We start from the raw sequence: 16704 nt of genomic DNA on the forward strand, positions 1-16704 counted from the left end.
TTTCACAAAAAGGGTTAACAGACAAACTGAAAACTCTTAAATCAAAAAAAGCTTGTGGCACGGATAACATCAAAAATCAAATGCTGAAAAACAGCCCTCCCGAGTTACAGACTGAAGTTATTACACTGTTCAACGTGGTGCTGACTGCTGCAGGTCTCACACTCGTTGACACAGAGATTAGATACCTGCTCTACGCAGATGACCTTGTTCTGTTATCCCCAACCAGTGATGGTCTTTAACATAACCTGAACATCCTGGAACAATACTGCCAATAATGGGCCTTGGATGTAAACTTCCAGAAAACTCAAGTTATGATCTTTCAAGAAAAGACCAGATGTCTACAAATACCATTTTACTTTGAACAACACTATAATTGAACACACCAAACATTATACTTACCTTGGTCTGCTCATATCTGCATCAGGAAATTTCAATATGGCAGTAAATGCACTCAAAGAAAAGCATGCAGGGCGATGTATGCGTTAAACACTAAATTATTCAACATGCACGGGATGCATGGGATAAACACCCAATAGAAGGCCTCCGAACTGATTACTGTCAAAGAACTCTTAACGTCCAAAGGAAAACGGGCAGAAATGGGACGTTTCCCATCACTGCTGAACATATAAAAACGGGCTCTAACATTTTGGACACATCTAAATTTAAGTGCAAAAGATACACTTCCATTCAAAGCACTAAAAAGAGCTGAACCCTGAAACCAGCCCCCTCAGTCAGCTGATGGTGAAGCTGACCAACCTGCCTCCCATCAGCTCTGTTTCAACACAACAGAATCAAAGTCATCATGAACCAGTCAAAAGATCGATTATTGGAACATTGGACAAATGTAACAACCACCCAGAGAAGACTCTATTGTTGTCTGACTCTAAACAGAGAATATAAATATCTCCACTGTGTCAGAGATATGAAGCAGAGACAGATCCTGACCAAATACAGGCTCAGTGACCACCAACTGTCAGCAGAGACAGGAAGACACAGACAGACATGGCTGCCCACAGAGGAGCGTGGATGTGGTCACTGTGTGACAGGGGAGGTAGAGACGGAGATGCACTTCCTCCTTCACTGTGAGAAGTTCTCTTCACTGAGAGACCTCAACCACAGGGAAACAGTGAAGAGACTTCCACACTTTGAAATGTTGAGCCCAGAGGAGAAAGTGTCTGTTCTCCTGGGTGAAGGGACAGCAGCTGCCCTGGCAGCTCAGTGTGTCCCTGAGGGACCCACCAGCAATGTACTGTTAACTGGGAAACATATTTTTAGTCATTTTGCATCTTTTTGTGGTGGTTTTACATCTATTTTAAGTCATTTTGCATCTCTTCGAGGTAGTTTTGCATCTATTTTTAGTCATATTGCATCTTTTTGTAGTTGTTTAGTATCTATTTTTAGACATTTTGAATCTTTTCGAGGTAGTTTTGCATTTATTTTTCGTCATTTTGCATCCTTTTGTGGTTGTTTAGCATCTATTTTTTAGACATTTTGCATCTTTTGAGGTGGTTTTGCATCTATTTTAAGTCATTTTGCACCTTTTTCAGGTAGTTTTGCATCTATTTTTAGACATTTTGCATCTTTTTGTGGTGGTTTTGCATCTATTTTGATTAATTTTGCATCCTTTTGTGGTTGTTGTTTTGCATCTATTTTTAGACATTTTAAAATGTAGTAAACAGGGAGAGACAATTTGATCCAGAACACTCCTGTAATAGAACAACCTGACCTTCAGCCCTTTTCTAACCCAGCTCATTTACAGGTCATTATTCTTTATTTGAGTTTCTTATTTTGCTCTTCTGCACTTATTCTGACCCGGAAGGAAGACTTCACCCTGAAAGTGACCGTTTGTAAATCAATTAATCACCAAAGTGTTGCCTTGAATTTAATGAAGAAAACCTTTTTTCTTACGTCATATCAAGATGTCCGTTTACAAACTCTCACACAACTCGTGCAGAATAATCCAAGTCTCACTTATCCAGTCGTCAGTACACACATGCATCCTTGCTAAAACCGTACTATTTAAAACACTTCCTAGATCGGAGCGATAATTTAATATGATCATTTATCGTCTTTTAATGGAATCCACAGATAAGTCAAACATCTGTCCAATTTCACAGCCACAGATGAGTCAAACATCTGTCCAGAGAGCCATTTAACGAGCTAGTGAACTGTTCGTTGTGATGGTCTTCCTCTTCCTCTTTCTCTCTGCAGAAACGTGCAGGTGCTGTGTCTTATGGAGAGAGCTAAGGCTTATGGGAGATGACCACATCGAGCAGCTCTGTGGGAAGGCAGAAGACCACGATGGACGAACTGCTCTGGACAGAGGACAGCGACTGCAGGTATCTCAGGTGGGACGCCACAGGGTGGAGTCCTGACGCCGCCTCCTTTAACGCTCTAGACGCCTTCACCTCTCCTTCAGCCGCGATCATCTAACAAACACACAGAGGCAGGATAAGGTCAGCCGAGAGTCTTTAAAATCTTTTTCACACAGTATTATATTAGAATGTTTCATCACAAAAGGGTTTTGCATCTACTGTAGACATTTTGCATCTTTTTCTGGTGGTTTTGCATCTATTTTGAGTCATTTTGCATCTTTTTCTGGTGGTTTTGCAGCTATTTTTAGTAATTTTGCATCTTTTTGTGCTGGTTTTGTATCTTTTTTTAGTAATTTTGCATCTCTTCGTGGTTGTTTGGCATCTATTTTTAGTAATTTTGCATCTCTTCGTGGTTGTTTTGCATCTATTTTTAGTAATTTCGCATCTTTTTGTGGTGGTTTTGCATCTATTTTTAGTCATTTTGCATCTCTTTGTGATTGTTTGGCATCTATTTTTAGTCATTTTGCATCTTTTTATTGGTGGTTTTGCATCTATTTTTAGTCATTTTGCATCTTTTATGGTGGTTTTGCATCAATTTTTATTCATTTTGCATCTTTTTGTGGCGGTTTTGCATCTATTTTTAGTAATTTTGGATCTTTTTGTGCTGATTTTGCATCTATTTTTAGTCATTTTGCATCTCTTTGTGGTTGTTTTGCATCTATTTTTAGTCATTTTGCATCTCTTCGTGGTTGTTTTGCATCTATTTTTAGTCATTTTGCATCTTTTTGTGGTGGTTTTGCATCTATTTCTTAGTAATTTTGCATCTCTTCGTGGTTGTTTTGCATCCCTGTAGTCGTTTTCACGAGTTGTATGATAGTTTATAAAGTTCTGAGATTGACAAATTACACTGAAAAGAAGAAGAAAAGAAAAAGTAAAATCCAGAAAAAACGCCTGGAGTCTTTAAACCCTGCACAGACATGGACACAGAGCATGTTGAATGTCTACAGCTTCACTGGGATTAAATGAAACAGATGGCAGGAGCTCAGACGCACTTGTTTGTTTTCTAACTGAGTGTCGGTACCTTGGCTCTGGCCTTCCTGGCAGCCTCCGCCTCTGAACACATGCAGCGCTGCAGGCTGATGGGGAGGCTCAGGTCTTTCAGCTCCACCCGCTCCACCTGAACGCCCCACAGTCTGGATGCAGTGTACAGCGCCTCCTGCAGGATGGCACGGGTAAAAACAAAGATGCAGCATCAAGACATAAACACGTTACGGTCAAAAGGAAGATAAAGAGGTTTCACTCACTTCTATCCTCTTTGAGATGCCTGTCCTCTGCGTCACTACATCTGTCAGGGTGTGTGCGCCCAGCAAAGCCCTCAGGGTCGTCTGGGCCAGCGTGTGCGTGGCCTGATCACCGTTTTCCACGCTGGTCACCCAGAGGGCGGGATCCACCACCCGATAAAACACCACAGCATCCACCTTTAACGGCACACCGTCTGCAGTCAGAACCTGAAACATAGAGTGAGGGGAGTAAAACACCATCAGCAAATAAAGAGGATGCAAAAGTTTTACAGTATCAGATATGAACTTTTTATATATTCATTATAGGCGTAGCTGCTGCAGACCTCTTGTGGCTCGATGTTAAAGGAGACGGTCCGCAGGTCCACTTTCTGGATGACGTCCAGCCAGGGGATGAACCAGAACAGACCTGCAGACACACAGTCAGGTGAGAAGGTCCCATCTTTATGTCCTGTCCTGCTCAAAAGTCATTAATTGACAGCGTGGGTCAAATCATTCTCATATGTACTGATTTAGTTGTTTTTTAAAGCCCCCTTAAGTATCCTCTGCTGATTTAACACTCGAGTGTTTTTACAGTGATGCATTGTTCATATGTGTGGACTGTGGTGTATTGCAATAAAAAGAGAATGAATGGAAAAGATTGGTACCAGGTCCTTTGGCTCCTCCTTTAACAATACGGCCCAGTCTGAAGACAACTGCCCTCTCATATTCCTGGATCACCTGCAGGACACAAACCACAGCCTTATTACACAATATCAACATATAATAGGAAAATACTGACAGGGAACATTTTACTGCAGTTTACTTTCATCATTTTAAAGTTTTTCAGTTTAAGTTCTATTTTCTAAACATTTTGCATCTTTTTGTGGTGGTTTTGCATCTACCTTTAGACATTCTCCATCTTTTAAGGTGGTTTTGCATCTATTTTAAGTCATTTTGCATCTTTTTGTGGTGGTTTTGCATCCATTTTTAGACATTTTGCATCTTTTATGGTGGTTTTGCATCTATTTGAAGTGATTTTGCATCTTTTTGTGGTGTTTTTTTCATCTATTTTTTGTCATTTTGCATCTTTAGTGATGATTTTGCATCTATTTTTAGACATTTAGCATCTTTTTGTGGTGGTTTTGGATCTATTTTTAGACATTTTGCATCTTTTTGTGGTGGTTTTGCATGTATTTATAGTCATTTTGCATCTTTAGTGATGGTTTTGCATCTATTTTTAGACATTTTGCATCTTTTTGTGCTGGTTTTGCATCTATTTTTTAGACATTATGCATCTTTTTGTGGTGGTTTTGGATCTATTTTTAGACATTTTGCATCTTTGTGTGGTGGTTTTGCATCTATTTTAGTCATTTAGCATGTCTTTGTCGTAATTTTCTGTCTACATCGTCATTTTGCATCTCTTCGTAGTCTTTTTGCATCCCTATAGTCATGTATGTGTCTCTGTGGTCATTCTGTGTTTTTTCGACTGCAGGACAGGGAAGGGGAGAAATCATTGAAGGGTCATTTACAGTGATATTGAGTCACAATTAGAAAGACAGAGAAGAATAAAAAAAACACAAAGACAAGAAGCAATGTCATCATACAAATTATAACTGCAGCATTAATATTAATCCACAAATATTTGAATAACTTTAAGTTTAAGATCACTTATTTTTACATTATGCTATTAGTACTTTTACTTTTTTCCCCTGATAACTTGCATTAACACTACTATGTGTTTTATGGGTAGTTAGTTAGCTTTATGTCAGATCACCTTAGCACACATCCAGGCTGTGAAGGGGAAGGTGAAGAGGATGAAGACCAGGGACAGGAGGGTCAGCACCGGCCCGAGGACCTCCAACACACCGCCGCTCCTCCGCCCCCCATCTACCCACAGCAGAGGCAGGGAGGCGGATAAAACAATGAAGCTTCAGCAGGAGGATAGTTCGTGAAACTACCGTGGAAGTAACATCTTAAAACTGTTAGCATGGCGTTAGCATAAAGCAGCTTAGTTAGCTCTACTGACCTTTTCCGTTGTTTCTAACGTTTCCAAACGCAGATTCATCCGCAACTCCAACTCTGTTAACGGCGGGCATCGCCCTCCGTGTCACGGATGAATATAGTTATTAATATTCAGCTTTAGTGAACACCACAGGACGGTGTTTGCCTCATTTTAAAGCCATGGATTAGTGTATGGTCCGTTCCCTGGACACCGCGTCACGTTGCCTGGCAACACGCTGACCTTTTTTTCCAATCTTTATTAAAATGTTCACGTTTTCAGACAAAAATCTGACCTTAAACAAGTAGAAAAATAATAATATGTTTTAAATAATTAGGATAAATAAACCTCAATAGTACAATATTATACTATAGATTATATTAAGAGGAAAAAGCATGCATTATTCTCTATAATAAGAAAAAAAATAATATTAATAAAAATATGAAATTAGAAAAGGTAAACGTCAACAAAAACAGCATTTTCTGCTTCTTTTGTATTAAAAACTACCTTAATCATTTATCAGTTATTCAAATAATGTAATTTTTTTTCTGACTAATAATCAACGCTTCTAAAAGGTTTGACTAAACCTTTAGCATCACAAAAAGCAAATGTGTAAATTGACTCAACTGACAAAGAACCACATGAAACCAAAAAGTTCTGTATCACATTTTACTCATTAAGCTGACGTATATAAGTGCATGGTATCTTAATTACTCTAAGCATAATGTGACTTTCTGTTTCTGCAACTAAAATGAGATGTGGAGCTGCAGCCTGCCAACCACTTTTAAAAGATAGTGTGAGCCCCGACTTCAGGATCTCACACACCACTTTTAGATTTACTTTATTAAATAAATCGTGCACATTTCCTCCTTTAAAGGCTCATAAATCATGTCTTCCTTTATGTCACTGGTCTTTATTCTCTCTCTCTCTCTCTCTCTCTCTCTCTCTCTCTCTCTCTCTCTCTCTCTCTCTCTCTCTCTCTTTCTCTCTCTCTCTTTCTCTGTCACATGAACACTTCCTGTGAAACTGTGAGGCCACCTCTGTCGTGTTCTCGTGTCTGTTTTCTCACAGTGCACTCTGAAGAACATGTCCATGTGTTGAGCGCTGACCTCTGCTGCTGCTGCAGCCCTCACCACACTTTAAGGAAACCAAGTCGACCATCAGCACCACATCTGGACGTCTCTGCTGTGCACCTGTATTGTGTCTCAGTGGAAAAGGGGGTGTGAGCTCTTCTCAGAAATGAGTCTGTTCTGAGACACACACACCGGCGGTGTGTCCTCCTCGCCATGGCAGCAGCCCTGCCGGTGTTCTACCACGGTGCCATCACCAGGAGGGAGTGTGAGGAGCTGCTGGGAAAGAAGAACAAGGATGGAGCCTACCTGATCCGAGACAGCGAGACCATCCAGGGAGCCAAGTGTCTGTGCGTTTAGTGAGTACTGTCTTCAGTCTTTTATCTGAAGAGTTTGTTTCATCTCTTTGGACACTTCTTAATCTTCTACAGCTGCTAATATTCCATCATCCGCAGTAGAAGTTAGAAGTCAGTGTCACTTGTTGTCAGTGGTTGCATAAGATAAGATAAGATATTCCTTTAGAAGTCCCACAAAGGAGAAATGTCCTCATTACAGCAGCAAAGTGGATAGGAAACATAGAAGAAACATCAGTAAGAAAGAATACATTGTAGAAAATCTAGATAAATATGAACAATATAAACACAGGCAAATATAAAATATAAGAATAACAGGTACAATATTTTAAATATTTTTAAATATATGCCATGGCGCAGAGGAAATGAAGTACACATTAAAGGTACTTTTACTTTACTGTAACAGATGTTGTGCTATTCCATTACATCTCAGAGGAAATACTGCATTTTTACAGCACATAAAGCTGCATTTATCTGCCACTTATACATTTCAGATTAAGATTTTTCAAAACCTAAGATTAGTTTATTAAATATGATGCATTATAATGTAAGAAAAATGCCGGACTTTAAATCATGATGGGGTATTTGTATAATGTGGTCTTGCTAACCACTTCTTCTACCAATATTATTTGTATTATTAGATACTGTGTGATGTGTGTTCGCTGGTTATATTTTAATTCAAAACTTCATTTTGTGGAAGTTTCACTTTGAAGCAATGACATGCAAAACGATGAGAAGTAATAAAGAAAGTATTTATTAATATAATGATATTTATGTGCATTAAATTAGGAATTTCTGTGCTGTCTTTTTAAATTAAAATATTTTCAGACGTCGTATTTGAAGAGGTTTGTTTGTTTGCATGAATGTAAGCCTAAAGTGGTCATTTACCATGATCTTACAAATGAAAGTATTATACGTGCTCTTGGACAAGGTTTAATTATTCCAACTCGTTTTTAAATATTGTATAAACAAAAAATTATTTTGTTAAATTGTTTTGCATGCTCTTATTCTGGAACAGGAATGACAGTTTAATGCATGTAAAATAAATAGTGTTTACAAGTGTATACTGTGCAGCAATGATAGATTTACCTGAGTCAAAGAAGTTGGTTAAAAGAAATAATAAAATAGACATTTATTTACACGTTATAGTACTGAACTTTACACCTGAAGCTTCACCTCACATTTTTTGTTCCACTGTGGTTAGTTTCAGTCCTGTCTGTGCCACAATTTCCATTTTGCATGCACAATATTTATACACGAGACAAGACACACAGTCATTTTTCTGCAGAACAGTTGAAAATATTTTTAATGGAAAAATGCACAAATTAAAATGCTTTAAAGGAAAGAAAGAGGCTGGTAATGACTCTGGAAGAAGGATTCAATTCATCAGCATTGTCGACTAAAACAAAATCTGCTGCTTAAATTCCTCTCATTAATATCATTTAAGGTTAAAATCCTGCAAATGTCGTGTATCAACAACATGCATTTTGCTTTTCCCTGCAGTAAACAGAAGGTGGTGTATACCTACAGACTGCTGCAGACACACACTGGACACTTTACTGTCATGGTAAGCACACACACTCACACGTGTATAAGTCTGTTCCACAGGCTGTATATAAAGATGGACAACGCAGCTCCTCTTCCTCTCGCTGTACTAAAGTGAAGCCAATACATCCAGAGTATGAGCGCCACCATCTTGTCATTTTTGGAGCCGAAGCCAGTGAAGTCCACTCACCATGAATCCGAATGCAAACACGCTCCATAATGACTCTTTGATTGTGGTGTTTTGAACCCATGAAGTTTTTATATATGTCAAACTTTCCTTGATCCTATAAGATATATCAGATTTTCAGGAACCCTTACAAGAGATACTCAAACTTGTCTGCATTTGAATGGAGATGTGCTGCAGAGGTGGAAAGGCCACGTAACAGGTTTCTTCTCCTGACAAATTCTGACTGAGTTCAGGAGGAAAGTCGGCCCAGAGACTCAGCCCTGGAAGTGGAATTCTGGCGTAAAATCATCCCATGGTCCTTTTTCGGCACTTACATCAAATAAGCCATTTAGAAAGTTTTTTTTCATGCATAAAATATTAACAGAAAAATCCAGGAGAGTGGCTAACAGGTGAAGGCATTCAAAAGTTTTTTAACCACTAACACTGCTGAAATTAACAGCAAACCTCTGCAGTAGCATGAGAAGAGTCCCTACACAGAAAACAAAGCATCAATGGGCTCCTTCCTTTTGGATTGACTTTGGTAATCCACTTGAATGGACTTTACTATGAGAGGAGCTGGTACAGGGGCCAGTAGGTAAGTCTTTAAAACACTCTTTTAATAAACTCTGGGTTCACTAACTACGTTGTTGGTGCTTTGTTTTCTGTGTAGGGACTCTTCTCATGCTACTGCAGAGGTTTGCTGTTATTTTCAGCAGTATTAGTGTGTAATAAAAGTTATCTCAGGACACTTTACAGAGTAGGTAAAGACCACACTCTATGACTTATTTATGATTTACATAGACCTAACAATTCCCCTGTAGAGTACGGTGGCGTTGAAAACCTTCACTATAACAGACAGGAACGTGGAACAGATCCAGATCTGTGGAGGACGAACATCTGTCTGCACCGGTTGGGGAGGAAGAAAAGGAGAGAGAAAGAGAGAAAGACAAAGACAGACAAAAGACAGAGAGACAGACACACTTCCCAGAGATGCAAGCAACCAAAGAGTAACATTAACTATAACAATATCTATAGTAATGTGGATATGACTTATATGTTATGGCAGTTAATACAGCAGAATAGTAGAAACAAACACAGCTAAGGTGATAGAACATGACAACTATATTAATTATGACAAAGACATGCACGTGTTAGGTTAATTGATGACTAAAAAAAATTGCCCGTAGGTGTGAATGGTTGTCTGTCTGTGTACGTCTCTATGTGCCCTGTGATAGACTGGCGTCCTGTCCAGGGTGTACCCCGCCTCACGCCCGATGTCAGCTGGGATCGGCTCCAGCACCCCTGCGACCCCGACCCCGGGATAAGCGGTTGAAGATGAATGAATGAATGATCAATGATGAGTAGCGGCAATAGCAGCTACGATAAAGCTACACATACCACTGATGGTGGTTTTATGGCTACAAATTTTATAATTTATAAGACTAGTGACAGTATATATGACTAATAGTTATAGAAGTAGCAGGAAGTGTCATGCAGGACCACGGCAGCAGGCACCACCACGATCAGCAGAGATCTGCGAGACGACAAAGCACAAACAACTACGGGAAAGAAGTTGAATTAGTAACATGCATTGATGAGACATGAATGATACAGACAGAGAGGAGAGAATGTCAGAGTATCAGGAAAAGGATTATCCCGCGGCAGACTTGAGTTTTGGAGGCCTTTGGGGCCAAGTACAATAACTTCAGTTTTATCTGAGTTTAACATCAGAAAATTGCAGGTCATCCAGCTTTTTATTTCCTTAATGCACATTTGAAGTTGAGCTAACTGATCGGTTTCTTCTGGTTTGATCGACAAATATTATTGTGTATCATCAGCATAACAATGAAAATTTATGGATTGCTTCCTTATAATATTTCCTAAGGGAAGCATATATGAGGTGAATAGAATCGGTCCAAGGACAGAACCCTGTGGGGCTCCGTGACTAACTTTAGTGTGCCTGGAGGATTTGTCATTAACATGTAAAAACTAAGATCTATCTGATAACTAAGACTTGAACCAGCTCAGTGCGGTTCCTTTAATGCCAATTAGATGCTCCAGTCTCTGTAGCAGGATGTGATGGTCAATAGTGTCGAAGGCTGCACTTAGAACTAGTAAAAGTACAGAAACAAGTCCTTTGTCTGAAGCTATCGGAAGGTCGTTAGTCATTTTCACCAGTGCTGTCTCAGTGCTATGATTCATTCTAAATCCTGACTGGAAGTCCTCAAATAACTCATTATTATGTAAAAAGTCACACAGCTGATTGGCGACTAATTTCTCGAGGATCTTGGAGAGAAAAGGAAGGTTAGATATAGGTCTATAGTTGGCTAGAAACTCAGGATCAAGACTGGGCTTTTTAAGAAGAGGTTTAATTACAGCTACTTTAAAAGACTGTGGTACATAACCTGCTGATAAAGACATATTAATCATACCTAATACAGGAGTGGTAATTAAAGAAGAAGAAGAATTCCTTTATTAGTCCCGCAAAGGGGAAATTCGATTTTTTCATTCTATTATTATTTTTCATGTTACACACACACACAGGCCCGAAATACACATACATGCACAAAAAGGACCTATATACATGCAATTAATGGAGAGATGTTAGAGCGAGGGGGCTGCCAGTGACCAGCGCCCCGAGCAGTTGGGGGTTCGGTGGCTCAACAGCATCCCGGCAGTGCCCAGGAGATGAACTGGCACCTCTCCAGCCACCAGTCCACACTCCATTCATGGTCCACACAGGGACTCGAACCGGCGACCCTCCGGTTCCCAGCCAAGTCACCTATGGACACTTCTTTAAGTAACCTAGTTGGAAGAGAGTCGAGAAGACTAGTAGAAGGCTTTGATGCCGAAATAGTAGAGGTTAATTTGTTACGGTAAACTGTAGAAAGCAGTCCAAGGATATATCAGGTCGTACAGTTTCTAAGGTTCCTGGGTTTGAAGAATGATGAATTGGTGCCAAGCGAGTTGATTTTGTCTCTAATAGTTATAATTTTGTCATTAAAGAAGGTCATGAAGTCGTTAGGGGCTACACGGCGGTGTAGTGGTTAGCACTGTTGCCTCACAGCGAGAAGGTTCCAGGTTCGCATCTCGACCTGGGCCTTTCTGTGTGAGGTTAGCATGTTCTCCCCGTGTCTGCTTGGGTTTTCTCTGGGTTCTCCGGTTTCCTTCCACAGTCCAAAGACATGCACGTGTTAGGTGAATTGATGACTCTAAAATTGCCAATAAGTGCGAATGGTTGTCTGTCTCTGTACGTCTCTATGTGCCCTGCGATAGACTGGCGCCCTGTCCAGGGTGTACCCCGCCTCACGCCCAATGTCAGCTGGGATCGGCTCCAGTGCGACCCCGACCCCGGGATAAGCGGTTGAAGATAAATTAATAAATGAATGAAGTCGTTACTACTGAGGGTTATAGGAATACATGGCTCAATAGAGCTGTGGTTCTCTGTCAGCCTGGCATTTCAGAGGGCCTTCCTATATTTCTTTAGACTTTCTTGCCAAACTAAGTTGCGGTGTTCACATATTTATAAGCAGCCCAGTACAGTGGATTTATGTGTATATTTATTAGATTGGAGTAGATCACTTTATTGTCATTAAAAGTGCTGCACAAGCAACGAAGTGAGTGAACCAGAAGTGCAGAGTTATATATACATACATGATATATACAGTAAAATAATAAAACATACTGCTCGTGGCATCCAGTCAAGTTCTTTCAGATCCCCTAAAAATAAATATTTTATATATCATATCAAAAACTGACTTTGATATTTCCTGTTGTCAGGAACTGAGACTGAGCACCAATACGGATGCAGCCGATGTATCCAGCTTGTGGAACAAAGGTTTAAGTGTTAGCTCGATTGGGGAAAGTAAAGCTGATGGTGTGGGGATCTTTTTTTAAACTATTGACGTCATTATTATCTGTAAAAGAGAATTAATTGTTGGTGGACTGCTCATGGTAGATTGTTTTTACCGAGGAGAAAAGTTTCGAATAACAAACGTGTACACATCTCCTGATAAAACAAAAAAATCAACTTTTCAAAAGACTTAGAGAACTGCTGCTGGTTGGATACAAAGTTATTTTATGTGGCGACTTTCACACCTGATGTTAAGGATAGAGTGAGTTCTAAGGTCTTTGAACTGAGCCGTGAAGGTAAACTCTTGACAGAAATATGTCATGAATCCAAATGAATAGATGTTTGTCGATATGTTTGAATTCACACGGTTGGATTCTCAGACAAACACCCAGGTTGGTCGTATTTATGTCTCAGCATTTTAAAGTTTTACGTTGTGTTATGAGACCTTCCGACTCAGAGGAAATGTGCTGAGGTGATACTGTCGTAAGAATAACAGCAGTATATTATTATATTCTTGGAGTGATATTCTGAATCAGCTTTAGGGAAATGTCAATGTGAGTTTGTTTAAGTGCAAGTAGATGTACCGGATATAAATATGTATGCTACAGTCTATAAATAATGTGTGACAGTGGAATATATTATTATATAATATATAATATAATACCAGCAACCCAGTATTTGTCAGTAATTTCAGTCTGGAGACTCGTCCTCCTCCTCATACTAAATCTAGTGACAGATAAGATCCTGTGAGTTCAAGTGCAGTTATCGTCTCAGGAAACTCCTCAGACACTTTGTCCCACACATTATTCTGGCGGCCACTTTCTGTGGGGCTTTATTCCACTCAGAGCACAAATCTGCAACACTTCAAAAACCAAAAAACAGAAGTTTCCAGATATATCTGAATGACCGCCCACGTCTCTTCAGTTTTCTTTCAGAGATGACGTAGAAAGGAAGTGGAAATTCAAACCGATCATCGGGCTGCTAGAGTTTTACATTATTTATATTTTGATCCAAGTTTATTTTAGGCGATTTAGACCTTTAAAGACTTGGTGTTTCCTGCTGTGGATTTATTTATATCTAAATATTGTTCATTTGTTGTCCTTTAGAGCTGAAAAGGACCAGATATGGAAGAAGAATTTCAATCTTGTACTTAAGTAAAAGTAGCATTTAGCAATACCACAGTATAAAAATACAACGTTACGTAAAAGTCCTGCATTTGAACCAGTACTTAAATAAAAATACAAAAGTATAGCATCAAAAATATACCAAAAGTAGAAGTACTCATCAGACAGAGTTGCTCATTTCAGAAAAATATTTACAGGGTTCATACAGGTGCTGGAAATAAAATGGAATAAAGTGCTTGAATTCAGTTTCCCACAGCTGGAAGGTGCTGAGAAAGACTGGAAATGCACCTGGAAATGCTTGAGAGGTGCTGGAATTTGACTTTGGAAAAGGTGCAGGAACCTTGAGTCTATTATATTACTGGATTATAATTATTGATGCATTAATGTGTTCATCACTTTAATGTTGCAGCTGGTAAAGGTGGAGCTTATTTTATATATATGTATTTATTTTTTAATACATCCAAATTAATGAGTTAATTTATAATTTCAATTAATAATCAGAATCTGTCAAGTAACTGTGGGGGGTATACATGTGGGGGAGTAAAAAGAACAATATTTCCATTTGAGATGTAATGAAGTAGCATAATATGTAACACTAGACTAGTTTTCTATTTTTGATAACCAATAATAGTTTAACTTCCTCCAGTGTGAGCATTTGCTGTTTGGATGTCCTTTTATTCTTACTTCTCTATGGTTTTATATCTTTGCACCGGTATTGCATGGTACTGTGTTTTGTGAGGCACCTCACCACTCTGGTTTTGTAAGAGGTTTATTTTTTTATCAAAGTTACTTGTTCACATTCAGTGTTTTTGTCCTCTTCCCTCATGTTTTCTCTCCTTTTGAGATGTTGTTTTTTTTTACTATTGTTGTTCCTTTAGACAGTGGGAGGTTTGGACGAGACATTTTTCAAGACTTTGGAAGATCTGATCCATCACTTTAAAAGGAAGAACCAGGGCCTGGCCATGCACCTGCGCCACTCTGTGAAAAGGAAGACGGCCATGTTGATCCAGACCCGGAGACCTCCTCCTGAGACGCCTCCACCTGAGGAAGAGCCTGGCTATGAGAGTACGTCATGAATCTGATCCTCCTCTCCTCATCTTCAATCATGTCCTATATTTCACCTTTTGTTCATTTTCCTCCAGATGCTCTCGAACCCTCTGATTACGTCGAGGTCTTACCTGACACATGAGGAGAACGGAAAAGACTTCATTAAAAATGTCCACCAGGCACCACAGAAAGGAAGGAGTCCATTTTTATTTTTTCATTATATTTTATTAGATTATATTTTACATAATATCTTATTATTTTTCTTATTTTATTTAATCATTTTCTTAGATTTTCTTTTCTTTTCTCAGATTTGACTTGATTTCATTATTTTCAGTCCAGCGCGGTGGTCCAGACTGGAATAACTGTGAGATATTCCACATATTCATGATCCCCAGAGGATAATTCACACAGTTCTCATTCACAGTTCGTATGGTATTGTACTGAAAGTAACCCATAAAAATGGATTATTTCATATATATATTTGGTATGTATTCCACGAATTAGAATGAAGTGACCTTTAACACCGCTGATCTCCGCGTAGGGAGGAAGGTTGGGGTGGTGGACACGTCCCTTGTCTCTTTAGGAGACGAGCAGCAGGTCCTGAGTGCTTTGATCCCAATGGGAGGAGTGAACGTGAACACAGATTATGACATTTCCCTTCCCCCCATCATCACTGAAGTAATTATTGGACTCACTTTCCACAAAACACATCTATCTTGAACGTCCTGACACGAAAATGGAAAAAAATGAAAGTGTAAGTCCGGTGAAAATGGCCCTTGTGGTCATTTTAGGCATGGAAATCCATCAATAAGCCATGGTGACAGTTTTTTTTGGTTGATCAACCATGTACTGTTAGCCATTTGGGGCTGCATTCTCTATACATGGTTGATCAACCAAAACAACTGTCTCCATGGCTTATTGATGGATTTTCATGCCCAAAAAGACCACGGGGTCCATTTTAACCATCCTACATTTTAACTTTGTTTGAGACCCGTTTCTGTCGCAGCAAACAAAGCCCTGAGAAAGCAAAGATCCGTGGATGCAGTTAAGCTAACGTCAGCTAACGTTCTCAAACTGTTAGCTGTGCAAATATCTAACATTAGCAAAAGAAAATGTAAATAAACCAAACCACAACTTCTTTTCCCGTATCCTTACCAAATCATGTTGATGCCTAACTCTATCACCCTTTTGTTTCCAAAATGTCATATATGGAAAGATATCATAAGAGTTTTTGTGCAGTACTTTTCGAACGATAATCCTACGAATGTGTTGATGAGAATACGTTGCTCGTAATAACTTTGTTGATAATTTATCTTTTAATTGAGTTCTTATTATGTATATGCTCCAATACTTGGTTTGTGACTGGAAAAGTAATGGGATATTGCTTTGTTCAGTGAAACTAGTTGTAACATAATGCTGAATTTATTTTCTGTTTTGTTTTTTATCACGTCTACGTTTCCTAATTTTCTCCCTCTGTGTGACAATCAAATACACTGATAGACAAGTGTGTTTCTACTATTTCTGCTTCTGCTTTGTTGCTTTTCTTTGTAACTGGGAGCTATTTCTGTTTAGTTTAAAGAGCATTAACATGATACTTCTGACACCTCATCATGTCAAAAGAATCAGATTCTGATGAAAAGCACAGTATCGTACGTACAGGTATATGCATGTGGAAACTGCTGACCTATTCGAGGAAGTCTTTGATGCAAATGTACTCATATATCAAAATATCTAACTATCAGTCATCCAACTGCAGCACGCTTTCAGTATCTCTCAGCCCTGTCTTCACTAACATGTTGTCTGTCATTAACACTCATGCAGAGCACAATTTCACACTTTTTTTTTACATTCATTTCTATTACTGCAGACATAATGTAGTTTAATATCATAACATTTTATATTAATTAAACTTTTATTTGCTTTTTAGTGAAGCGTTCAACTCCTTTGTCACG

The 16704-nt window shown here is 39.0% G+C and overlaps 2 protein-coding genes across 2 annotated transcripts; one reads left to right on the forward strand and one right to left on the reverse strand.

Annotated features, from left to right (window-relative positions):
* Positions 1 to 2243: 2243 nt before the first annotated feature.
* On the reverse strand, positions 2244 to 5691 carry LOC310963290 (stomatin; the record flags this gene model as incomplete). Its single annotated transcript, XM_083936032.1, has 7 exons — positions 2244 to 2429; positions 3397 to 3531; positions 3620 to 3823; positions 3940 to 4022; positions 4261 to 4333; positions 5370 to 5482; positions 5622 to 5691. 7 exons carry the CDS (start codon positions 5689 to 5691, stop codon positions 2244 to 2246), a joined length of 864 nt encoding a protein of 287 aa, XP_083792158.1.
* Positions 5692 to 6880: 1189 nt separating this feature from the next.
* LOC310963470 (SH2 domain-containing protein 1B) lies at positions 6881 to 15262 on the forward strand (the record flags this gene model as incomplete). Its single annotated transcript, XM_083936319.1, has 4 exons — positions 6881 to 7023; positions 8521 to 8584; positions 14584 to 14770; positions 14848 to 15262. 4 exons carry the CDS (start codon positions 6881 to 6883, stop codon positions 14892 to 14894), a joined length of 441 nt encoding a protein of 146 aa, XP_083792445.1. The 3' UTR covers positions 14895 to 15262.
* Between the last annotated feature and the right edge of the window lie 1442 nt (positions 15263 to 16704).

This window comes from Echiichthys vipera (genome assembly GCF_963691815.1).
Source record: "Echiichthys vipera genome assembly, chromosome: 21".
Classification (NCBI taxonomy): Eukaryota; Metazoa; Chordata; class Actinopteri; order Perciformes; family Trachinidae; genus Echiichthys; species Echiichthys vipera.